A 27,979-nucleotide genomic window follows, 5' to 3' on the forward strand; every position below is an offset into this window, starting at 1 on the left:
CTATTGTAAATAGCCTGAACAAAGATGGTCGCTGCAAACTCAACCCTAGCTCAACCCTCTCTGATAATGCACAGTACACTGGTTGATTTTCGTTATTATTGTTGTCGTCTTTGCTTCCAGTAAAAAAACAAAAAAGATTTATGTTTTAAATGTGGTTTTAAGGACAGCTGCTAAAGTACTGCACAGCTTTGTATCGTGATGCAGGAACTTTACACAATGACATATCATATTTGCTTATGCATTGAGATACAAAATAAATTATTTAAAAAAGTTAGTTTGCTTCTTATGTCCTGTTCCTTATATAAATGAATTATATGGACAAAATTGGCAGCGTGGCTAGCAGCCAGTAATTAGCACTAGCATAATAATGAATGCTGGATTCTGTCAATTATTATAATGCTAATTGGATACTAGCCATGTTACCAGTTTTGATAAATGATTCTTTAAGACTATTATACTTGGTTCAGTCACATACATGAAACTAGACTAGATTTATTCGGTCTTGGTCATGGAAGCCTGTCTGTCAATTACTGACAGGTGTATTAGCCTGATTAGCATGATAAGGAACACTAAAAGGCTCCAAACTTTCATTATACTCTAGCCACTAAATGATTTTAGTACAGTATTCATGGTGAATTCTGAATGGTCAGAAGTGGTTCGTTAATTTACTGCAAATGTTCATATTAATGCACTCGTTCTAATACATTATGGTATAGTTAATATAGTGAGGCTTTCTGTAAAAAAAGACATGTATTGAATATTTGTGGAAGGAGTCTCCAGTGTCTTCTTGGTAACAGAAGTTCAAGTGAGAGAAAATAAAGGCTGGTGAGCAAACGATAACTGTTTCTAGCTGCTATAACATAAGCGACAACAGGAACTAACTTGTGGATGTTCCACAACATGAGTGTAACTCTAAACGGTTAAGAAGTGTGATGTGTCATTCATTAATCAAATTTAAAAATTTTTTAAATCATCAGCAATTTCCTGTGGAATAAGAGGAATAAAACTCTCTGGGACATGCTGTTATTGAAAAATAATGAACTTCTGGGTGGTAAGAGTAACTCCACTTCGCATTAAGCTGCATCACACCACCATGTCACTGATTGTTTTCCTATAACAGCACACCTTGTGATGCTTTATTCCTTATATGATGATTTTCATTCCAGATGTGTATCAGTACAAATAATGCAATAATCAGTATTGCCTGTTCATTGAAAAGTTTGGTTTGTTTTCCATCATGCAAATCTTTGAACAAGTGAAAATCATATGTAACGATCACTATTGACTAGATTTAAATGCAAGTTGAGTCATTCTTGAATGCTGTAAGTGTTCACTGAAAACAAAATGAACACACCTATTGATCTGTGAGCAGATGGCAACCTGTGCAGTTATTGAGCTCTAAATGAGATTGGCGTGTCGATCAATCATCGGAAATGCAACTCTTCCATCCTCGGGCCTGTTTACTAAAGAAAAACTTGCTGTTTATTTTAAAATCAATATAACTCATTAGTACATGAATGAATTGTAATCCTAGAGCACTGAACACTTTGGACATGTTAATGCGTGCATTTTAAAGATGCTCATCCCATCATTAAAGAGCATCAGGTAAACACACTAAATCCATTCTTTTTAACACAGTGCACTAGCTCATGCACTATAAAGGCAAAGAGAACCAATGAGGATCGTACGAATTGCAATCTACTCAAACACACTCGCACAAATTTACTCAATATTCAACATTTATTTATTTTTGGCTGTAGTTCCAACAACTACATACATACACCCTATAGTGTTACAGTCTTATGATTTGAATCCTGACTACAGGACCTTCTACAGGATACAAAACTGTCCTCTCATGGCCTTGAGGAGATACCTTACACACATACAGAAGACACCTGAATAAAGGCACACACTGACATTGGCACATATGCACGTGATCTCAACCACGCAACACATCTCAGAACAAGAAAATAAATTACACAAGAGTTTTAATCCTTATGGTCGGGGATGTTATAGTGGAACTCTGATACTGTATGTTTGTGAACAGAACAAACTTCTTCACTATAATCACCAGAGTTCAACAAGGCAGTGGTTACTTTTCCATGTATTGATAAATCGATAAAACTGTAAACTTGCACTTTTTTTTATACAAGTGTAAGTTGTAACTAGGATAGATTGAGTGAACAGTTTGTTGAAACTCAGTATGTAGCTTACATGCGGCATGTTTGCCTGCAAATAAATATAATATTATCATATAATTTAAACTCCCCAAAATGCTAACATTACTAATTTTTAATGCTGATTCAGTAAGATGCCAGTAAGGTTATAGATACTGTACTGACTACCTGGGCAAGACAGGAAAAAATATAATCACCTGAAATAAACTGTACCCAGGAAATCCTAGTATCCTCTATGTTGTATATTTCCTGGAGTTTGGCATACACTTGGATCCTTATCCTGCACATGCATGCCCAATTCCCTCATAAATTACACCTACAGATCTGTTAAAGAGTTTTCTGCTAGAATATTTAGCCCTATTGTTTGTGCTAGTAAATCCCAGGTCTGTTGGGAAATTAGCAAAGTGGCTTTGAGTAGGTTGAATAGACTCTCATGGATATTTTTGCTTCTGACCAGATTATATCACTATATTGATCTTGATAGTTTGATAGTTCTGTGTGGCATAGTCAGCTGATCCTGGTTAGTATTTTAATTTGAGATGCTTTGAGATGCTGATATTTTTTATGAAGTGAAAAATCTGAATGGAAACATATAGCTGATGTGAAAATGGAGAATAATTCTTAAATAGATTTTGGAAGGAAAAACATCTGAAATTTGCTTGAAATTATACATAACATTTCAGATGGAAGTGTACTAGGGCCAGCTCAGTTTATGACATGTCTGTGTGATCATATTTATATAAATATAAAAGGCAAAAAATAAAAATAAATAAATAAATTAGTAATCACTACAAAGGTAGCCCTAGTGCTACCTTTTTTTCGGGAATCAGTTAGAATAATGTTCTACAGTATGATTTAATTGCGTTTCGCATTAGCTTGAATTGCCTGTGTGTATGGTGGACCTGCACGCACCCAGCTTTAACACTGCACGCTTCATAACACTACAGATCTGATTAAGAGATGTTAGATGTGCTATTTAAGGCGTAACCATATCACAGAATCTGCTTTTCCAGACCTCCTGCTTTACAGCTCCTTCCACCACAAAAACAAAAAGCAAACATGAAATAATGGAATGGCTAAAGTTTAGAAGATGAGAATTTAAAATGATATGTGATATGGCTTTTATGACCATATATAAACCTCAATATAAGGTGCCTATTTGCAAAAAAAAAAACAAACAGCCATTTTAAAGAAAACAACAGACATTTTAAAGAAACTAAAAAAGAAAAAAAAATAGCATGACTAACAGTAGACATCTTTAATAATCATTTTCACATGTGCTTACTAAAATATAGATATATACTATATACACTTTAGAAATCAGAGTATAATCTAATTAAACTGAGGCACTATAACAAGATCCGCTACAGCAGTGTGTTTATTGTTGGACTGAACTAAAAGCGAGTAAATGATCTCTCATTACTGCATACTAGATGTCAACATAATACATCGTTTATTGGACATGATGGAATTCACACCTCACGGAAGGACACGCTTACAAACACAACTCATATTCATAATGAGGAACCACATTGTGCCTTTTTGTGTCATTTTATGATCTAATCTTTAGGATTTACTGGGTAAATCTCTATTTGTTGTTACTGTTACACGATAATAAATAATACGACATCGACATCTTAAATCATAGCTCATTCACGTATAAGGCCTGAACAGACAGGAACATGTAACGAGCCCACAAACAAGTTCAGCTTGGAGGCAACACTGAAACATCACATGAACTTCAGTTTGACTACAGATATTTCTTTTTTTTCTCTCTCTCTCTCTCTCTCCACGCTTTACTCAGTTTATGCTCATGTTTCAGCATTTTGTATTAGAAAATGAAATCTGATGTGTGGTCTTTGTAGAACAGTCACCCCTGGTTATATAAAGGAAACTTTTTAAGGCCATTTCGAGGTAAACTATGATTCGTTTTAGCCGCAGAACAAATGAATTCTATTTCCTCATTCAACTTCCCCTCCCACAATAAAAAAAAAAAAAAAGAAATGAACCACTTTGTGCTATGTGTAGCTAAGTTGTATCCATATAGTGCATTGTTCAACATGTGACTCCTATTGGAGATTTTCAAAATATCCTCTTCATCTTTAAGATTTTAAGTATTAGGCAGTTTTGTATGTTGACAGAGCACAGGTGACCTTCAATTTCACGTTTTAAAGCCACAATCAGGGATTTGCAACAAAATTACAAAGTGTCTCAGTTAATGACAGAAAGAAATATTCAAAAACGGCTAAAGAAGATAATTTGATGGTAATGTGACATTTTAATGAACTAGGGGTGCGAAAAAATCCTGATATGAGAACCTTACAACATAATGTTGAGGTTTTTGGTATACCAACAACTATACACTGCAGCAGCAGTACAATGATTTAAATTAGTTACGTAAACAAAACAATGTGGAAATATTGTTTTCTCTGATTTTTTGCCTGATATGTTTGTTCCTTAAAAACTAAGCATCTTTCTTTATCTTTCTAACATAGCCCCCGATTTCCTTATCTCAGCATACTGAATATCATCCCACCCCTAATATAAACAAATGTGTCTTGTCGTATCCTTGCTGGTGGCTTTAAAGACCCTGTGTCCGAATGGCCCCACTGAGCGTGTAGCTAAGGCTGTTGGTTTGATTCAATGTGCCACTTTCACCCTAATTTTAAAGGACAATGACAACGGCTTTGGTTTCAGCAGAACAAACAACGCTTAGTGTTAAGGACATTTCCTCACAAAATCAGCCACATGGTTCTGTTAAAAGTCCCTATTCTCCCTTTTAATACAGCAAAATAAACTCTAGAACGGCACATACACAGCTAGGGGTCATGGGGTCAAAGGTCTAGGTCTGAGAGAGGGTAAAGGCGTCTACTCTGGACTGTCCAACTCCATGTCGTCTCCCATCTGATAGCTGGAGCCCTGGGTGGAGTAGGAACGTGTCTTCATCGAACAATTGACATCCATCAGGATGGCCTGTGAGAGAGACAAAAAAAGGAGGGAGAGCAAAACCAGTCATTTTTGTGATAATCGAATTAATTTTTATATGCAGACGTTTTATAGGTCTTCATTGTCTCAGATCTTACAAAAAACACACCAGCAGTAGCATTATTTAATATTCACTCATTATCTAAAGTACTGTGCAAATGTCTTAGTCACATCTAAAGAAATTCTTTTAAGCGAAGATGCGTTTAAAAACAAAGACGTGAAAAGTTTCTACGTATCACAGCAACTACTGAATTGAGCTTTAAACAGTAAAACAACCACTTTAAAAATCTAATGAAATCAAATTTGCATTTAAGACTGCATATCCCAGACAGCCTCAATAATGTTTTTATCAGATCTATTATTTAATATGATCCATTCAATTCAATTCAATTCAATTCAATTTTATTTGTATAGCGCTTTTAAGAATGGACACTGTCACAGAGCAGCTTTACAGAAATAAATAGATTCAAATTAAGTTAAACCAAAATAAATTGTAAATATGTGAATTTATCCCTAATGAGGAAGCCAGAGGCGACGGTGGCAAGGAAAAACTGCCTGAGATGATATGTGGAAGAAACCTTGAGAGGAACCAGACTCAAAAAGGAACCCATCCTCATCTGGGTGCAACGGATAGTGCAATTATAAATAAATCCCTTTTATAACTGTGGACTATATGGACAAATAGTGCCATTATGCAACCAGTAAATTCATCACAGTTTTCACAAGAAGTCTGGTTGGAAACTGGAAACTATCCACTGTCCACTGATGTGAGTACGAAGCTGCTTGTGGCAACCGCAGCCCCAAAGCCCCCACAGCAATCGCAGTCCAAAGCCATCACAGTACAACTCCCCATAAAACATAATCACATAATTTTCTTTTTAACTGTCACTAATTCAGTAAGTATAACATACATGTAAGACAAAATTTACATTAAATAAATGTAGGAAAGCTAAGATCTTTGCACAGTATTTTCCATGTTTACTGTCAAACAAGAATTTTGACATATTTCCCTGAGCAAAGAACAAGACATCTGTTTACTTGAAATTCACTCATAATGAATCTTAGGGCAGTTGTTGAATCCTGTCATTAATGTTAATTAACTTTCTAGAATTCTTTACACAAATTAAGTTTTATATTTGTAGAATTTGTCCTTTCATATATGAGAACTAGTTTTTCAAAGGAACAAATTTAGTGTTATCCACTTCCACTGTGGTCAATTTTATTATAAACCTTCGGGAAAATAACCAAAACTACTTTTACTGTATTGCTTCAATGTTGGAAAGTTGGATAAAACTACATGAGACATTCTGTCCTATCTGGTTTATCCTACCACTTTTACTTTTTGTACTTTTTAATTTGTGTAATATACTCACACATTGTAATCACCTATTCATGAAATTCAAAAAGCGCCCTTAGATTTCCATTATAAGTGAGCTTCTTGTAAACAAGTTTTCAGATTTTTTTTTTCTCAATACAGAGAAACATTTAAAAAATAATTGTCTGTGGGAATCACACATCCATTACAGATGAAGAAGATAGAGATTAGATTAAAAAAAAGGAATATTCCTTTAATTATTCCTTTAATTACACATGCCTAAATAAGGCATATAATTTTTTTTTTTAAATTTCCAATTTTTTAAGGTTCCTGCTCCAGTAGGCAAGGCTGTTTGGTCGTGTGTAAATGTGTGTATGGGTGTGAGTGTGTGGTCGTAAATACTCTTCAGAGCCGATGTAGAGCTCTTGTTGAGAAAGAACACACGACATGGAGCTTTGATCACGGCGTGTATTTGAGAGCAAATGCGTGAGTCTGTTCCAATCAGCATCACTCTTTGATCTTTGCTGAAGGGCATTCTGGGCAATCTTTTCCCTTGTATCTATTGTGCAACATAATTTTCCATTTTGATCATATCCGATCATGTCAGAAGCATGAAATCAGGCTGAATAAAGAGACTGGAACAGTAAGTTTCTGCCATTTTGAAAGATTTGATTATTAAGATTTTATTTAATGATCAATTAATTTATGGTTAATATTATTATGATGGTTATAGCAAAAAAAAAAGAAAGAAAAGAAATAAACAATGTTGTTGTCCTTAGACCTTGTAAACCCTGTAGTTCTTTAAACACGTCACAGTAAAAGGTCAAACCTTGTAAGAACTCAGAATTCGGTGTCAGGGAGCACTGCCGTTCTCATTACATAGCCAAATCGGAGTCCACTGCATTTATTTCTAGTTTTTTTGTTCAAAATTCTTAACAGATATCTTGTTCTCACAGCATGTGCTTTAATTGTTTAAAACTATCATATTTAATTCAAATGGTAACACATTGTACAATAGAATTCTTTTCTGTGCTCTCTTGAATGAATATCGATAGCAAACTAGCTACATTTAGGTAAACTATCTGCAAATAGGCTATTTGAAATAGCTAACATTAGGCAAGCTATTATGTAATTAAAACCATTAGCCAGGTTTGCTAGCAACTAACAAACATATTGTTTCAAACCAGTAGCAAAAAGTAACTTTTCTTGTATTTAAAACCATTAGCTGGATTTTCTTAGCAAAGTAGCTTACATGATATTGTTTAGAACAGCAACCATAGTTGCTAGCAAGCCAATTAGCTAACTTTAGGCAAGTATTAATGCATTCAAAACCATTAACCAGATTTGCTACAAACTAGCTTACATGATATTGTTAAAACCAGAAGCCACAGTATGTCACTGCAGCACACTAGCAGGGCTGACACGGTCACGGTTTTTAGGCCAAATTAGGCTAGTTTTTATTAACATTTTTGTGAAAGGCAAGGTGGAAAAAGCAAATCCATGGGCTAGTTTAAATAAAGTCCAAAGAAAGACAGGAAATTAAGAGAGCATGAGAATGAGTCATGCATTTTCAGGTCAGTTGAGTAAACAATTTTTTTTTTTTCATTTTTTTCAACAAATTAATTAACAAACTTAAACTACAATATATTGTCACTGTTCTGTCATATACTGCCAATATTATTGGTCTGGTTTCAGGTGTTTGTGCATTTTTTAAGATGTAGGTAAGTTGGCAATCCTTCAACCTGTTAACATTAAGCAAGCTACTATATTTTAAAACCAATAGCCAATGTCACTAGCAAGCTAGCTAACATTAGGCAAACTGTATTTAATTAAAACCATTATCCAGATTTGCTAGCAAACTAACATTAGATTTTTTTTTAAACCAGTAGCCAGTGTAACTATACCAAGCTAGCTAATGTTAGGCAAACTATTGTATTTTGTAAACCAGTAGCCAATGTTTACTAGCAAGCTAGCTAACATTAGGCAAACTATTATATTTTGTAAACCAGTAACCAATGTTGCTAGCAAATGTTGCTAGCAAGCAAGCTAACATTAGGATAACTGTTTTGTAATTCAAACTATTATTCAGGTCTGCCAGCAGGTTTTGTGAACTAATATATTACGTAATTCTGTAAAGCTAGATTTACTGGGAAGCTAGTTAAAAAATCTTTTCACTAGTAAAATGTTAACCATCATGCTCCCGGAGAGATGGTTTGATGTGATAAGAGGGTGACATGGCTAGTCAGGATGTGCAATGCCACTAAATAATTTGGGTGCAAATAGTTTACATTTCTGTTCTCATCCTGGGTACAAATATCTGCTGTCATAACAGATGTGTTCTTTTTTTGATGAGCTTAACAGATTCTGTAGGATATTAAAACTAGGTGTGAGGTAAGATTTTGCTTAAAGTGAACTGGTTGCTAATTCCTTCCTAATTCCTAATGTTTAATGGCTACATTAAACATTCAGGTCTCTCTATGTGCACAAAGATGTTTAACCATATTTTCCATATGTACACATTTGAAGCCATATATATATATATATATATATATATATATATATATATATATATATATATATATATATATACAGTACATATTTATGTACAACCATAGTCTCTGTTTGTAGTATAAATAATCTTCCAAAAAACATCCATTCTGCCGCAATGAGCATGACTGTGGCATAGTTAAAAAAATCTGTTTTCAATTATTTGCACATTATAATGCATTAAAAGCCATGTGTCATGTTCTAACACATAGAATCCCATTTAAAACCATCAGTTGTTTAGTTTGCTATACAGGTCTTTAAAAAATGTAAAGTAAAAAGAACTACGTGAATTGTTCATGTATCAGCTAGGGGTCTCACAAAAGCAGGTTAATGGTCAATGTGTTCGTGTGTTTGAGGTTTGATCTTCCCAGTCTTCTCAATCTGTAATTTGTTCATAGTTTACAAGATTTACAATCAATAATAACTGTAGAGTAACCATTGTTTTAACAAAGCACAATAACAGGCATGACTGACCATTTTCTCCTCGTTGGCTGGAGGGCTGCGGAGGAAGAAGCAAAGTGGAGCGAACAGGATGTCCACCACGCCGATGATGGTCATGAGCCATGGGAACCCAATACTGCGTGCGATAGCTCCACCGGCTGATGGGCCTGCACCACAAAACACACTTGGTTATTTTCTTGTATCAACATATCCTGAAGTGTTTTTTTCTTCTTATACCACAGCAATTGGCCAGTGCTGACAATTTTATATTCATTAAAGAACAGGGGAATGATATCTTTCTCTTTTTATAGTTCTTTATGTTATAGAACGTCAGCTTCCTCACCAGCCTCTCTTTTTTTCCCTCTCTTGAAGTTAATAAGAAAAAAGGCACCTTGTCACTTTATCAAGAAGCCACAAAACTAACAGCTGACTGTTACAAATCCCTGACACTGGAGACTCTTTCCTAAATCGCAGAACCTCACAGAAAACTTCACTATATCAATGATTAAACATGTTTATGTGGAGCTTCTGCCGTACCATGAATTAGCTATTACAATAGTAATGATAATGTATTAGAATGAACATGGTAATGTAAACCTGTTATGTATAGTTGTGTCTAAAGTTTTCCTAATGTTCCTACTGTTTATAGGCAAACTCGGCTTCTCACCGAATGCAAAGCCCATGCAGAAGGCCACGTCAGCAATGGCGTACACACTCCCGTAAACAGAGACGTGTCTCAGATCCACCAAATAGCCCATGATTGGCATCATAGAGGAGTCCACCATGCCTAACACACACAGACACACACAGGAGAAGAATAGGATTCAATCAGCTTGTATTCAGACTAATCTGTATAACACTTAACCTAACAAATCTGACAAATTCAAATGTAGAAGGAACACATTTAAAGTTTCATGCTCATTGTTTTCATTTCCTTAGTCACTAATCACAAACACTGTTGCACTGAGCTGAGACAAACCTGTTGCAGCTGGTAGGAATGATGACTCTTGATCTTGTGCATGTAGTCATTTAACCATTATTAACATTTATAATAATCATTTTTTTATTTACTCTGTCATATGTCATTGTATACACTTAGTTCAATTAAACAAATGAGACTGGTTTACTGAACACAAATTCATACCTTGAATATAAAAAATGTTTGGAAAATAATCAGCGACACGGTTTTGTGATGTGGCCCGACATAAACCAGAGTTAGTACAGAGTTAACACCCTGGAGTTTATTATTTTCCAACAACATCATGTCTTGAAGTGTTTTATTCCTCTTATACCACGATTATTTGTCAATAGTAAAAGTTTTTTTTTGTTATTAACGAATGGCAACTTTCTAAGTTAAGACAAAAAAATGCAGCCTGTCGTTATTGAGAAACCAGAAAGAATAAACTCCTGAAGATGTTCCCATGTTACAGCTTTACCTCTCACTGTTACAAAGTGTTGATACTGAAATCTTGAAATCTCCTTCCAAAAATACTAAACAGACATCTCCTCATCAAGTCAACAATTACTAATGTTTTTAAAATTTAAAGTTTTTTGATCAATGGTATTCTTCATCCATAACCTAATGAACCAGTATCAGGATGTATTTATTGATCGAGACTTCAGAGAACTTTTGTAAGTCGCTCTGGATAAAGGCGTCTGCCAAATGCCATAAATGTAAATGTAAATGTAAAATCTGTTTTTGTGGAACATCTACTGTAAAAGTCCCTGCATAAGTTGTTACAACAGAAAAATTTACATGTTTAGAGCAAGCACATTAATATAAACCTGTGATTTGTCTTGCGGCTGGAACTACTTATGTACAGAGCTGCTATTATAGAAAATGAAACGTCTCGCTCACCAATCGCAAAACCAACCCCAAAGTTTGGCAATATGAGTCCATAGATGTCTTTCGCAAAAGGCACCTGTGAAGTGACAAATACACAACAAATCTCAAATAAAGAACCTGAAAACAGATTTAGCCATCATAATGACATCCTAGAAAGAGAGAGAGAGAGGTGATGGGAGGCGATGGGATTTTCTGTCCTCCATAACCCCTACGTTTGTGTTGTTTTTCCCAGGCCTGTTTAAACCGCTGTTCCCGACACCGCACTCACACACACACACACACACACATTTACACAGTGGCTAATCCAATAAACTATTTTAATGGAAAGGCCTGATGTCTTATCTGACAGGAAGTGGCCCATGCAGAGAGAGAGAGAGAGCCAGAGAGTTGGAACGTGTTTATTGACCCATTCCTTCTCTCTCTCTGTTCTCAATGTATCTTAGACAGGAAAACCTCAGAAATGAAAATGTATATTAGGTCAAGGTGTTTTTTTTTCCTATTCTTGAGGTTGCTTAGGAAATTCCAGTGTAATCTACCTTCCTAAACCTTACCAGTTTAAACAGTTGAATAGAAATGTATGTGTGTTACTCAGGGGTAAAACCCATGGGTACCAAAGAATTAGGAAAAATAGGAAAAAATTGGTTATGTCTGTTAAAGCTTAGAGATATTATTTTTCTTTTTTAGGCTCGATACTATTTCCAAAAAAGGTTAAAAAACAAATGGTTGTTATCCTAAATGATGTGTTCTCCTACTTACACAGAGAATGCTGATCCCAACCAGCAGCATTCCTATGAGAGAGCACAGCCATCTAGAGAAGGAAAGAGAAGTAAGGAGAATAAAGAACATGAATGAATTAAATAAAGGTAGAGAGAAATCAAGAATCAGAAATGAAATGCAAGGAAATGATTGAAGAAGAGACAGAAACAGAAAGAGAAAAAAAGGAAGCAATGGCGACATAGGATAAGATATAAAACCAATGATTAGTGAGGATGCAGCCAAAGATAATAGCTTCCATTGAAAAGCTTGTGTTATGTTTAGCCTGAGGGGGCTAAAACTTTACCACACCAAAGATTGGACATAGCTGTGGAAACAATGACAGAATACCAGAGAGCAAACTAAGAGAGACTGCTCATTTTTCCAGGCATTTGGCAGCATTTACACATACTGTACATTGCAGCATCGAAAGGGTTTTAAAAAGTCACATGTAATGGAGATCAGATGATGTACATCACAGCAGGATAAGGGTCAAGTGAAAACTACAGAATGTTAGATTTAATAGACGGGATTCATGTATTTAGAATGTATTAGAGCTAATTAATCCAACTGCAGTTTTAATTACTTTTAAATCTTTTCAAATATTAGCTATGTATTATTTGAAGAACACTAGCAGTAGGGCTACACCATCACATAAACAATGCAAGGTGAAAACTGTGTCACTTTTAGTACTGTTTTTTTTTAACATACACTATATGGCCCAAAGTATGTGCACACCTGACCATCGCACCCATAGGTGGTTCTTCCCCAAACTGTTGCTACAAAGTTGGAAGCACACAAATGAGGCCCAACCTCTGTTCCAGCATGACAATGCCCCTGTGCACAAAGCGAGCTCCATGAAGACATGGTTTGTTAAGGTTGGAGTGGAAGAACTCGAGTGTCCTGCACAGAGTCCTGACCTCAACCCCACTGAACACCTTTGGGATGAACTGGAACACCGACTGCACCCCAGGCATCAACAAGCTTATGGCCATATAATGTATTTTTGTTGCCATTTAGCACTATTTTACATTTTTTATGCTGCCCAAAATCCACATAAAACCCACCATCTTTAACTCGTCTTCATACAAGACTTATTTTTTAAATTTAAGCCTCTCTAACAAATACCAAATTCTAGTCACTATACATGCTCACTACATGGAATATAACAAGATGGTATCACACAAAACTAAACTTTACATCTCTGATGTCATTAAAATATGATATTTTTTAAAATACACTATAATTGCAAATTCAGATTTACTTCCTGTTCCAGTGTTCCACAGTAATCTTTCAGTAAGATACCGCTTATATGTAAAATACAAACCAAAATATGACTTAGGGTATCTTTACCCAAAAACAGTGTCAATACAGATTTGCACTGTTCCTTGGTCTTTATTAAAAAACAAATATCGAAAAAGCTGAGGCAAAACTCATTTCAGCTGCTGAATGGCTGCGGAAACAGATAGCAGAGCGCAGAAGATAAGACGAGAAGAGAAAGATTCATTTCCTCCATACCTCCCCATTTTGTTAGCCAGAACAGCAAAGATATTCGTCCCGATCAGGTAAGAGATGCTAGCTGGCAAAAAGGCGACTCCTGGGAGAGAGAGAGAGAGAGAGAGAGAGTGAGAGAGAGAGGGATGAGTGATCAGTACAGTGACAGACAGACATACAGAGCAGCATAAAGAGAAACAGAGAGGAAGAGAGTTGTGATAAGACGGTGCTTTATCAGTCTGATCTCAGACCTGTTGCCTGTCTCTCAGGCGCAGTAATGAAGCTGCTCTCTCTCTCTTGTTCTATCTCTCTCTTGCGCTCTCTCTCTCTCTCTCTCTCTCGCTCCCTGCTCTCTGCTAGTGGCACTCCAATATCCTGCTACGCTTCTGATACCCCACAACCCTATAAACAACCACCACCTATCCTCTCTGCCACCCCCCCCTCTCCCCATCTCTCACTGTATCTCTTCCTAATATCAGACACACACTCACATTATCACCACAACTTCACGGTGACAAACCTTCCACAGAGCTAACAGAACAACACACACACAATTTTGGTGTTGTTTGTGGTTTGTGACTTTTCAGTCTTTGACTGTGTTTGCCAGTTTATGTTTCTCCTACTGCAAAATCATTTATCTTGGGCTTGATAACCAGCTGATGAACTGAACCGTTTTGTAGTAATCAGAAATTGAAATATGAATATTAACACTCACAAAAGAAATATATTTCTATAAAGTAAAAAGCTTACTGCTTTTTCACTATTAATGCACAGCTTGTCTATTAAATCGTGTCACCATATTAATGTAAGCACTAGACCTGTAATATGGCTACTAAAATAAATTATTTAGAAATAAATACTATCTAGTAAAATACAATTATACTTAAAAGCTAATAAAATTAATATAAAAATTATTCTGTGTAAAATAACAAAAATGAATCTGTCATGGCAAAATAGAAAAACAATATAAAAAAATTAATACTTAAAACAATACTAGTATATTATAAATTAACTCCTAAAATAAAAATAAAATAAAACTAAAATTAGCTTTCATTAAATTTATTACATTTCAAAGGGAAATGTAAAATAATATGTTAATAACAACCAACACTAAAAACACAAAATATATTTTAAAATAAAAATGAATTAAAACAAGGAAATAAAAACTTGCATGAAAATGAATTAACACTAATTTTAACATTAATAATAATAGTGAAATAAAATTTACTTTAAGAAGATTAAACTATTATTATAATATCTAGGTGTTAAATAAAAGTTTGAATAAAAGAATTGAATAAAAGTAATTTCAAATTAAAAACACAAACGTAATAATAAAAAAATATAAATGTATATATTATTAAACTAAATTAAGAACTGAAAAATATTATAACATAATAAAATTATATATAAGTATTTGTATTTGTCCATAAGTTCATAAGTATTTTTACAGTGACACAATTTTCATAATTTTGCCTCTGCACATGTGTACACTTTCAACTTTTATTCAAGAGGTTTAATAAAAATATTGCATTAACCATTTAGGAATTATAGCCATTTTTTACATAGTCCCTTCATTTTCACAGGCTCAAAAGTAATTGGACAAACTAACATAATTGTAAATATAACTATTATTTTTAATACTTGGATGCAAATCCTTTGCAGTCAGTGACTGCCTGAAGTCTGAAACCCATGGACATCACCAATGCTGAGTTTCCTCCCTGGAGATGCTTTGCTAAGCCTTTACTGCAGCTACCTTCAGATGCTGCTTGTTTGTGGGTCTTTCTGCCTTCAGTCTTGCCTTCAGTAAGTGAAAAGCAGCTCTATTGGGTTGAGATCAGGTAACTGACTCTGACATTTAAGAACATTCAATTTCTTTGCCTTAAGAAGCTCTTGGGTTGCTTTCGCTGTATGTTTTGGGTCATTATCCATCTGTACTGTGAAACTCTGTCCTATCAGTTTTGCAGCACCTGACTGAATCTGAGCAGAAAGTATGGCTCTATACACTTCAGAATTCATCCTGCTACTTCTATCAGCAGTCACATCATCAATAAACACCAGTGACCCAGTTCCATTGGCAGCCATACATGCCCATGCCATAACACTGCCTCCACCATGTTTGACAGATGATGTGGTTTGCTTTGGATCATGAGCCCTCCCCTTCCTTCTCCACACTCTTCTCTTTCCATCATTCTGGTACAAGTTAATCTTGCATCAGAACTGGTCAGGCTAATCTAGCCTTTCTTTTCTTGAGTGTTACCAGTGGTTTGCATCTTGAGGTAAACCGTCTGTATTTACATTCATGAAGGTGTCTCTTGATTGTAGACTTTGACAATGATATGCCTACCTCCTCCAGAGTGTTCTTGGCTTGGCTAGGTGTTGTGAAGAGGTTTCCCTTCACCAAGGAAAGAATTCTGTGATCATCCACTTTAGTTGTCTTCCTTAGTCTTCCATGTCTTTTGGTGTTGCTGAGCTCACCAGTGCATTCTTTCTTTTTAAGAATCTACCAAATTGTTGATTTGGCCACTCCTAAAGTTTCTGCTATCTTTCTGATGGGCCTGTTTTGTTTTTTTCAGCCTATTGATGGCATCCTTCACTTGTATAGACACCTCTTTACTGAGAGTTGTTGTGCATATTGAGAGTTCCCATTAACAGCTTCCAAATGCAAATTCAACACTTGGAATCAACTCCAGATCTTTTATCTCCTTAATTTGTCATGAAATATCGAGGAAGTAGGCCACACCTGGCCATGAAACTGCTTTTCAGTCAATTGTCCAATTACTTTTGAGCCTGTGAAAATGGCTGTAATTCCTAAACACAATATTTTTGTTAAACCCCTTGAATTAAAACTGAAAGTCTACATGTCAATCACATCTTGATTGTTTCATTTCAAATCCATTGTGGTGTACAGAGGCAAAATTAAGAAAATTGTGTCACTGTCCAAATACTTATGGAACTGACTGTATATATTCTCTGTGGTCTTTTCTGTCTGTGTGTTTTATATCTTCCATTCTTTACTGCACATATTCGATCTTGTTTTTCTGCCTTGTCAACCCACAGATCATCCCTGCAGAATTGTGCATTTGTGTGTGTGTGTTTGCTCTCTACCTAGCTGCCATTTTCTGGCACACATAGTTTCCATCATCCAGATAGGCAGGGCGGGTTCCAGCATTGCGATGGCCATGTTAGCGAAGCAAATAGACCCTGAAAGACACACGCACACACACACACACACACACACACAGAGTGAGACACTTATCTTCTGAAGACGCATCCTTCTTTTGTCTTCCTGCCCTCCTCCCTTCCTCCTCCCTTCTCCTTTATTTCTTTCGCCACACATAATACCCAGTATTAGCCGGCCCTCGGCTCGCGAGAGCTGCAATTCAAGTGGAGGAGAGAGTGTGTGACAGATGTGTTTCTCTTCCACTTCACTCTTTCTCTCTCTTTCCTGCCTTCTCCCAATCCCTCTGTCTCTGTCCCTCTCACATGCACACCGTCATACACTTATCCATCCATCATACTTCAGTCACTCAGTGATGACCCCTTTTATCATGCATCACCCCCCACTCATACACACTCACACACACACTCTCAGACACACTCCACTGCAGTAATATCCTGCTTCGACCTTTCACATCTATTCAGCCCTCACAATAAAGGTTGTGTTAAACCACATGACTGAGATATAGACTTGTAATGCGGGATTGTTACAAATCCCTAACGTAACATACACACACACACATGCACACACACCTTGTTCAGTAAGGTTGCGTAGAAACACCCACAGATTTGATGTACAAATAAACATGCGTCTGATTCATGAAACTGTCATACAACATCAAAACGAGTGGTGATGTGAGAGCTAATGGTTAATCAGCTTCAGCTGCGTGGACACAAGCTCCCACCCACTAGTTCCTTATTGACGTACCACATGCATAAAACACACCCCACATATACATCTAATTCACATAAAACACACTGCAATTTACTCTCATATGCATCTATTTTATATAAAACACACCCCAACTTATGGAGGTGTTATGTAGTGAGCCAATATATGCAAACAGTTATCCAAGATCTGAGGAACAAAGTAAACAGAGAGGGGGAAAAAATATATTTCCATGACTTAAAGGTGCTTTTGTTGAGTTTGCTACAAAAAAGATGGCTAAGTTGCTCTATTTTTTTTTTTATAAAGTTGTTTAATGCTGAAAAATTAGGTCAAAAAATGAAATGCTTTCCAACCTCACCTGCAGGTATTGATGTGAATTTATAGCTAGGTTTTTATTCATTGCATAACTCGACTAGCTCAGACGTAAATGATTTCAGTCTTAATCCTTTACTTAAAATATAGCTGAGCCAAGTTTCCATCAGAACAAATCATTATTTCACATACACAAAATGCTGAAACAAAATAACAAATTAAATTAATCAAACAATAAAAAGCAGACTAGCTAAATTATTACAATCTCACCTGGTGTATTTTAGTGTAAATAAGAAATTATGTAATAATTTCAAAAAAATGATCAGTATTATCCCAGAGTCTTTGAATTATTGTTGAGTTGTTATTATTTATGTTAATATTTTACTGACCTGCTGCAATGAGGATATAAGGATCTCTCATGAGGGTCATCAGTGGTGTGCCCTTTTGACTCTGAAAATGAAAAATAAAAATGACACATCTCAAACAATTATAAGTAAAAATATTATACTGATTTGTATAATCTACTGTAAATCAAATGTTACTGAACATTAAGACAAATCTTTCTGACCCAAGGCAATGACGCAGTATCAATTTTGCAGAAATTGCTTTACAAAACTTTTTGATCCAAGATGAATAATCAGCAATGAAATAATTGTTCATAAACTGGCTATTTATTCAATTTGATTCCTGTTTCTCCATTCTCATTCATTTTTATTGCAAGTTTCATTATGTAGCTTACGCTCTTTGGAAATGCCACAGTGACAGCATCACCTGGCGACCAGAGATAATTACCCAGCATGCCCTTATTACACCGGCCCCCCTTTATTACACACGCTGCTTATCTATGGACACGCGCCATCACAAATTACACTCTGTCATTGTCTGCCACATGCTGTGACAGTTCACACCACGCTAACGAAGGCCAAAAGAGATTGCACTAATGGATGGGCCAAGAGTCTACTGTGTCCTCCTTCTTTTGTCTATCTCAGATCGTAATCTAGTCAAAAGGAGCATCTGTTGTGTCATGGTGTACTCGAATGTGGGAGGTCAGTCAGTATAAACAGTGAAAATCGATGGCTTTAGAACATATTGGTGGAAATCCTGATAGTCTGCCACTCCTTCTTGATGCTTCATATTTCACTTTTCGTTATGCAGATATGCCTCAAGACCATAATTCTTTTATATAGTACATGGCTTGCATTGCGCCTCATATGGATAAAAGCATCTGGCAAAAAAAAAAAAAAAGATATAAAGTACAATTCCTCCCATACTTTCCAGGTGTCATTGTAATAATAATAAAAAGAAGAAGAAGAAGAAGAGATTTCTGGCTTCTTGTATGTCAAAATCATTGATCATTGAACAATCACAAGGCCAAGATCCCTAGACAGTTCATCCTCCTCTAGTGTTTATACAGCGCATGGACAAGTGTATTAAAGAGAGAACTCGAGGAAACAGGATCCTGTGTAACAATTAGAGCAACAGACACAGCTCTAATCTCTAGGTTTAAAAGTTTGCATTTCTCTTTGTTTATAGTTATTGATACCAGTCAGTGAAAATTAATCTCTGACTGATCTCGATTACCCATTATAACCCCCAAAAATAAAAATCACACAACTAAAATACTATCTCTATAAAATAAAAATATACACTACAACACAAATAATACAAAACGTGAAATTTAGCCTATATATAAATACCTAACACAATTCAAAATGAATCACAAACACCAATATGACCACAATGCCAAATTAACAAATGCCAATTAAGCACACGAGGTTGAAAACGACCCCTAGACCCCCTAGACAGGATATAGCATCTAAATCCTTGTGTATGTGACCTCATAATCTCTTTTTGAATCATGTACCATTACATCCATTGACTATAAACAGGACTTTATCCAAACACTACTATAAAAATGTATAAAAAGATGAACAAACGATCTCAGGTAAAGTTTAGTCCATTACCTAGACACATTCATCTCATATTCAGAGTGTCTTAAAAAAAATAATAGTAATAATAAATGTTCATTACTCACCTCTGGTTCAACTTTAGAAGGCTGAAGCACAAACAACTGCAGAGCTGATTGTAAAAAACAAATTACATAATATCTAATTATATGAAGAAACACAATTCTGCTCTGAGCACCTATTAAAGCTGCTGTTAGCATGTTAAGAAGGGTATTTTTATGTTCTAATTAGTGCTCCGTACAAACAATGTTTTTTGGGGAAAATTGGAATAAAAGGATAAAGGATTAGTCTGGGAGGGATTTTTTCAGGTAGGCCTTTTGTGACATCTATATATTTAAATACAAACAGTTAATATATGACATAAAAATCATTGACCCCAACTTGATGCTGGTGCATTGCTAAATGTTAAATAATAATGCTTGGTAGATTATATCAATTTATAATATGTAAAATATTAAACATAAATAATCAAGACAACAGTTGCTAATTAATAAAAAATGAGAACCATCTTTAATTGAGTTTTATCTCACCTCCATCCAGCACTGCTAGAACAGCCAGGACCAGGAAAGGAGCCGTTTTTCCCACGAACTCATACATCACGCTGCCAAATGGTGGGCCAACTGACACACACACACACACACACACACACAGAAAATTTTAGTCTTAATCTTATCAATTCATCTTATGAGACACATCCAGAATACTGTTAAACATGACAGGAAGTCCTGATTCCCTTTGTATACACACATACACACACACACACGCACGCACACACATCTCACTATTAATTGTACAGACCAAGTACTCCCATGGCAAGTCCTCCCAGTGCTATGCCGATTGCATTTCCTCTCTCCTCATCATCTGTATACACACTTGCCAGCATTCCCATACCTACACACACACACACACACACACACACACACACAACATCAGCAGCAGTCACATATAGTTAGGTTAGAGTCCAGAGACTTTGTGCATAGTCTCACAATGCAAATATTGGTCATAACACTTGCATGGTGGTGACATGTGTGGTTAATCAAAATGCTCACAAGATACATAAAATGTTATTGCTTTGACAGGTTCAGGTCTTTTCAGCATTGCAATCAGGTAAAAATATGGGACCCATACTGTATATTATAAAGTTTCATGTAGCATTATTGAATGTTATTTCAATGTTGTATCAAGTCCAAGTGAAGGCCTGTATCTGTATTTTTATCTGTATGTTCTCACTATAAGAATTTTAATGACTGAAAAGCATACATTATTTAAATATATTATTAACCAGAAAGTGATTGTAGGTGATTTATGAAGCTTTTTTACATTTAAGGTTAGATGGTCCTTTATAAAATTCACAAAGACAGTTTATGCAGCATATATGGAGGTTTTAAATGCTGATGTACCTGCCACAGAGGAGCAAGAAGAGCCGACTCCCTGCAGGGATCTGGCCAGAAACAGCAGCGCGTAGCTCGACGAGAAGGCAAACACTAAACGATGATTATAATTCAGAAAGATATAAGGTATCACTTCAGGAGCTTTACCTTGAGCATAGAGTGTGTGTTGTATAGATTGGTGACAAAATAAAGGAAAAAAAACAACATAAAGGGTGTTAGTAAGGTGTTAGGCCAGCATGAGCCACTAGAAAAACTTCACTGAAATTTGGCATCTATTTTACAAGTCTCTGAATATGAGAACTGTCTAACTTCACTCCAAAATCTCTCAGAGGTGTTCAACTGGGTTGAGATTTTTTATACATAACATGATTCACATCATTTTTATCCTCATTAAACCATTTAGTGAGCCCTCGTGCCCTGTGGATGGGGACGGAGTCATCCTGGAACAGACCACACCCATCAGGATAGAAATGTTTCGTCAGAGGATAAAGGTGATCAGTCAGAAGAACTGCAGTACTGATTTACAGCAGACCCACACCATGCCAGGACAATAAATATATGTCCTCCACAGCATAACAGAGCTGCTGTTTCTTCCTTTAATTTGTCACCCATCTGTGTGCTGGTAATGTATTTATACTGCATATGCAATTTTCAGTGCTCTTTATTAGATGACATGTATGATATTACTTCAGCTTTTAGGTTATTATATTTATATTTACAAGTTTTAATAACACATTTGTTCATTTAAATGTTAAAGACGGCGAGAGATCCATTCGGTGCAGAATTGTTAACCACTTACTGACAGTTGAGAGGAACATGATGCAGAATCCGGCGAACATTGGGATCTGGTAACCTATTCTGCAAAAGGCAGGAGGCATTACAGTGTTCATGTGAGTGTTCGTAATAATGTTCATATCAGCAAACTTCAGCAACTTAACAGTGTAATAACAGCAACACATCTAGACAGGTTGCATTCAAAAGCATATTGCAATGTACAAAACCCTACACTCAGAATGGACATCAGTGTGGTGGAGAGCTGAAATTATGTGTTTCAACAATCTGACCCATGGAATATGATATTTAACAAAGTCACTAATTCCTGTTTACATCTCCACTGTGGAAAATAGACTCTAGTTAACACAATCATTCAACCTCAAATGCTGCCTAAAATCTGAGTGCCTAGACCCCTAAGCTGTGTACTCGAATATATTTTTATGGTGTTAAGCTGAACTTAATGTTAAGTACAACTAAATCACTGTGTAAATGTTTATAATGATTTGGAATATTTAGTTTTGAGATGTTTTGAGATACACATGAAAGCACTACCCTGGGTTAGCATTAGCATTAGACAGGTCTGTTTTTGAGCTCTGATATATCATATATAATTTATAATGTTGATACAGGCAGAGAAACAGATAAACAAGCTATTATAGCACTACAACTGTTATAGCCATTTGCTTGACTGTTTCCATTATAATTCCCGTGGACATATGAAGCTTACTGGATGTGTAAAGGACCCCGACTGTTTACCTGCAAAAGTTTCTAAAAGATAAATGAGTCACTTTACCAAAATAGGAGAATTTCCTTCCCATACACACACACAAAAAAAACAGATAAACATTTTTGTACTTTTTGTACTTTTAAAAAACATTTTTCTTTACAAAAATTAATTTGGGATTATCTACATTGTAGTTACTGAATTTCTCATGTCTGCATTTCCATTAATGCAACTTCTAATAGAAAAGCTAATTTTCCGAAAATTAAATTTCAGAAGTTTAAACACTAAGCAGGATAAAATATTTCTTTGTGTCCCCAAACCCTATATTAGTTATTATTATCAGTGATCATTATTATTATTATTTAATCATGTTAATTTTTGTCTCTTTCTGTTTTTCGATCTCTTAAAAATATCCATACACTCATAAAATATGACTCTATAGCTAATAAATCAACCAGTGGAATGTGAGGTAAGTCATCTATCTTATTTTTGCAGAGATCAAATGGAGCAAAAAATATGACAAGGCAAAAGAACAGTATGAAAAAATACTGTCATGTTGGCATTTCTCTTTTTTAATCAAGATATCAATTTTTTTTGTCATTGTTTGGATACTTTTGCTGTTCAGAACTATTTGCATAAATGTTTTCAGATTCTGTTACTATAAAAATATATTTAAAAAAAATGAGGATAAATAATCTAGATAATAAGAATCCTCAGGTATTATTTGTGTTGTCCTTGTTTAGAACTAAAATAACAATCTCCAGTCAGCCCTGTTGTTGCTGTCTTCATCACCAATGTTACCTTTAGCTAGCTAATAATGATGAGTTAATCTAAGATATCAATTCATGGATCCCAGAAAATAAATTTTAAAAAGAAGAGGTCACCTATTGAAGGGCCTTGTATTGGTAGTGTGTGTGTTCAACTCAAAATTTATGAGTTGGTGAGGGGTCCTAAGATGAGAGGTGATGTTTATTTGTGTGTGTATGTGTGTGTTTGTGAAAGAGAAAGAGAGAGAGAGAGAGAGAGAGAGAGAGAGACAGAGAGGGAGAGAGTGACTGTGTGATTTTCTACCTTACGCACTTGATGGTGAGAGGTCCTTAGATGAGGTTGTGATGTTTGTGTGCTTGTGTGTGTGTGTGTGAGTTTCTGGGTTGCACACTTGTTGGTGAGATGTCCTAAGATGAGGCTGTGCTATGTGTGTGTGTGTGTGTCTTTCTGTGTGAGTGATTGTGAGAGTTTCTGGGTTGCTCACTTGTTGGTGAGAGGTCCTATGATTGGGTTGGTGATGAGCTGCACGGTGGCCTTTGAGGCAAACAGGAGACCCACTTTTACATTCTCGTTCAGGAGCTGCTTGTCCGCTTTGGGGCAGTCAGAAGCATTGGTAGCTGGGGTCGGGGTCGGGGGCAAGGTCACGCCTGGGGTGCTGACCTGCGGGAGGAGGTTGGTCAGGCGAGTGGAGTTATCGTAAAGAGAGACGATGGTCTGGAAGGTTCCAGACGGAGACTGAGAGGAGACGGAGAAGTTCCTATCTGCAGCAGAAGCCTCATCGTCCACCGAGTACAGGTAGCTGGGGATGATGGGTACTGCCAGGTGAGAGAGGGGGAAAGCAGTGTGAATGGCACTACACCAGTATCACAAAAATGCTCAAATCTACCTTCGAAGCCCAAATCTCATTTATTGGATAGTTCATTATTTCAAGTGTATTGTATTTAGACTAGCCAAAGCTGATTTACTGAATATCCAACAATAATGCTGTATAGTCACGCAAAACACATGCTAACTAGAATACCTGTGAACAGTGAAAAGCCTTGTGAGAATAAGAAACATTTAAGCTTGGCTTTAAATGAGTTCGTGAAAGAGCAATCACAGAGGTACTGAATAATACCTGGGCTATGTGAAGAAAAAAGATTTCACTGTACTGTCATTGTTCTTTCGGCTGCTCTTGTTAGGGGTGGCCACAGCGGATCATTGGTCTGCATGTTTGATTTGGCACAGGTTCTACTCCGGATGCCCTAGCTGACCCAACCTTTCCCCTTTATCTGGGCTTGGGGCCAGCACTCCCAATGGCTGGGTTGGTCCGTGGCCCAAGAAGCAAACCCAGGCTGTGGTGGTGAGAGCACAGGATCCTTAGCCACAAGACCACCAGGGACCCAAACTGTACTGTCATGTACTGTATATGTGATAAATAAAGGCTTCTTCTTCTTCTTCTTCTTCTTAATATGCTGTTAACATTTACATTACCTATGGCAGGATATAAGCTTTAAGGGTTATGGGCCTTGCTGGTCATGCACTTCCAATAGGCTCCAGTGCTCCAAAATTACAATAGAAAAATTTGTACACCCAAAATGCCCTGGTTGATTGATTACTGTTGAGGTCATTCAGATGAACAACTGTGGCCAAACTCTGAGTCTGCAGGAATGGGGAAGCCACAAAAGACAGATTCCTTAAGATGTACAGATGGGTAATCAACATAAAGTGTAAGGTGTTGAGCCACAATGAGCCACCAGAACTGCTTCATTATGCATTGTCTTTGATTCTACAAGTCTGAGGAACTGTACTGGAGGATTGAACACTGTTCTTCTGAAAGATTTTCCCTCAGTTGGTGTTATGATGTTGCTGGTGGAGAGCGCTGTCTAAAAAACACGTCACTTCAAATCTCGGGTTGAAATCTCGTGAGTATTAAGGTCATAGCATATGATTTACATAAACGTTTATTCTCATCAGACCATTTAGTGAGCCCTGTGGATGGGGTGGAGTCATCCTGGAAGAGACCGCGCCCATCCGGATACAAATGTTCCGTCGTAGGATAAAGATGATCAGTCAGAAGAACTTTTTATTGATTTGCAGTGATGCTTCTCTCTAAGACAGGGATGTCACATATATAGCCTTTATAGATAAAGGTTCTAATCCGGCCCATCCAATGAATTTAGTCTATGTGTTGTAAATTAAAATCGTCTTCTTCATAGTAATAAATTTCGAAATAAGAGCTAGTCTGTTCTGTTATTCTATTAGGGGACAAAGTAGAACAAAAAGCTCATGGCCATAAACACAGCCACTAACAACATATCTGAATGATATGTTATTCTTTATTAGCAAGCTAAATGAAAATTTGACATATAATCCCATTTCAGTTCTTGGGTATAACAATACAAAATGTGGAGAAGTTCAAAGGCACTGTATGGTAAAACCATAATTTGGAATTGCATTCTGGTCATATGTTTTGAAGATGATATATGTTCGATCCCTTTGTGAATTGAGAATGTACCTTTCAGATAAATGCTGATAAATGAACACATTTAAGAGAAATTGTTGATGTGTGATCGGTCACTAAGCTGATTTATTTGGTCCGGGCCACCATACTGAGTTTGACACCACTGCTCAAAGGGGACTAGTGATGCCAGCAAAATAAACAAATACCCCCTTCCAGAATACCAGTGCCACCAGTTTTCCATTAATTTGTCACACATCTGTATGTAACAGCAAACAATGAAAAAAAATGTCCCATCCTTTAGGAAGTAGTGTTTCCATTGCCTGATACTGCTAATCATTCTTTAAAATGCATTTTGGGCCATTTTTAAATGGAGGTGATTCAAGTGTTTTGCACTGTTTGCACTTTATGTGGCTAGGACAACTTAGTCTAGTCCTCAGCTCTGTGTTTGTATCTCTATGTTGTGTGAGGTGACGATGTTGCTTTTATGTAGCACCTAGGTTCTGGAGAAACGTTGTCTCATTTCACTGTGTACTGCGTCAGCTATATATAGTTGAAATGACAGTAAAAGCCTCTTGACTTGACTTGACTTGGTAGCCATAAGCTTTAAGCATAGATAAAAGAACAACGTTTAACAGCCAGTATCATCATACTATCATAGTGCGGGTGAGGATTGGTCTAATATACTTTTTGCATCTGTTTCATGATTATGATTATAATAATTATTGCCCACATCTCTGTCATTTAATCAGCAAGCAAATAGCCTATTTATAAACAATCTATGCTTTTTAACCTTTAATTAACTGCTGTTTATATCTGAATGACCAAACAGGTTTTTATTGCCTAAATTTAGGAACAAATCATGGAATAGGCTCTGTAAATATAAACCAGCTGATTAATTGTGACGCTCATCAGAAAAGACATGTCTCTGGAGGGCTGAAACCTCTGTGTGTGTGTGTGTGTGTGTGTGTGTGTGTGTGTGTGTGCTTCACTGTCTCGCCCACTACCCAGATCGTTAATGAGATTAACATGTGACTAAATAGTTTATCACGGACTAAATAGTTTATCCCCAGACCAAAGCGTTTATCTCCATGTTACAGGTGTGAAAGCAGACATTTAGGTTTACTCACCCACCACCGTCAACAGCATGTTATCCAATAGCAAAGCAATAAAAACAATGAGCAGGATCAGCCTCCTGGACTGTTTCTCTTCCCTCAGCCATGTCAGTAAACTGAAATCTCTAAGAGCATCAAGTAGTCCCATCGTAATGACATCCAAAAGAGAGGAGAGGGAAAAAAAAGATGGAGAGGGAGATGCGTCCTGTGGTGAAGAAAGAAGTGGTTAGGAACCACCTGGGTCCCTATGGATACATCTGTGATAAATAGTAGGCTATAATAATAATAATAATAAGAAGAAGACGAAGAAGAAGAAGAAGAAGAAGAAGAAGAATGGATGCATTCTATTTTGGTGTATTTTGGTTTCAGATGGAGGTAGACTTGTAAAAAGTAAGAATTAAAGGAAGCATTTGCTAAAATAGATGCATTTAAGAAAGCCAATCCAATAATCAGATTCAAATCTAATCTAATGATCTTACAACATAATAATAATAATAATAATAATAATAATAATAATAATAATAATAATAATAATAATAAAAGTATCAATAATAAAAGTCATCATCATCATCATTATCATTATCATCATCATCAACAACAACAACAACAACAACAACAACAATAATAATAATAATAATAATAATAATAATTGTAAGCAGACTTGCCAAAAAGTAAGAACTTAACCGGCTATTTTGTGAAAAAATTTTAATTCAGGAAAGCCAACCCAATAATCAGACTCCGATCTAATCTACTCATAATCATGTTAAAACATTGTAATAATAATATTAATTACAATGGCATATTAAAGCTCTAAGGAGCAGCCTTGTCTTTAAATCGCACGTGCTCGGTGCTTTATCGTCAGGTCAGTCTGCAGTCTCATCTCACCTCAGATGCACATGCAGCCCCCAGTCGGTGCGGTGTTCGGCGGTGAAGAGCGGGAGGGAAAAGCACGCTGCACGCGGAGCGGTTCACTCACCGGACTGCCGCTGCTGGAGCCGCTCGTGACGTCACACCACAGAAACGCGGGTGTGCGCGCGGGCACCG

At 36.3% G+C, this 27,979-nt stretch overlaps 1 protein-coding gene across 1 annotated transcript; it reads right to left on the reverse strand.

Moving 5' to 3' along the window:
• Positions 1-34: 34 nt before the first annotated feature.
• slc18a2 (solute carrier family 18 member 2) lies at positions 35-27,928 on the reverse strand. The gene is made up of 16 exons (XM_026944054.3): positions 27,821-27,928; positions 26,951-27,140; positions 23,865-24,195; positions 21,914-21,972; positions 21,124-21,207; positions 20,522-20,614; positions 20,254-20,343; positions 19,792-19,835; positions 18,146-18,206; positions 16,664-16,759; positions 13,583-13,661; positions 12,068-12,119; positions 11,324-11,387; positions 10,133-10,252; positions 9,499-9,632; positions 35-5,150 (listed from the first exon to the last, which is right to left on the reverse strand). The coding sequence occupies exons 2-16, from the start codon at positions 27,081-27,083 to the stop codon at positions 5,046-5,048; spliced, it is 1,545 nt and encodes a 514-aa protein (XP_026799855.1). The 5' UTR covers positions 27,084-27,140; positions 27,821-27,928; the 3' UTR covers positions 35-5,045.
• Positions 27,929-27,979: the final 51 nt, after the last annotated feature.

The sequence above is a fragment of the Pangasianodon hypophthalmus genome, chromosome 10 (genome assembly GCF_027358585.1).
Source record: "Pangasianodon hypophthalmus isolate fPanHyp1 chromosome 10, fPanHyp1.pri, whole genome shotgun sequence".
Classification (NCBI taxonomy): Eukaryota; Metazoa; Chordata; class Actinopteri; order Siluriformes; family Pangasiidae; genus Pangasianodon; species Pangasianodon hypophthalmus.

Excerpts from the sequence above, each read along its gene's own strand:
- slc18a2 (XM_026944054.3), bottom strand. The coding sequence starts at position 27,083 with ATGGGACTACTTGATGCTCTTAGAGATTTCAGTTTACTGACATGGCTG. Across the intron at positions 21,973-23,864 it reads ATAGGACCTCTCACCAACAA|AATAGGTTACCAGATCCCAA; the intron begins GTGAGCAACCCA and ends TGCCTTTTGCAG. Across the intron at positions 11,388-12,067 it reads TTGGGATCAGCATTCTCTGT|GTGCCTTTTGCGAAAGACAT; the intron begins GTAAGTAGGAGA and ends GTCACTTCACAG.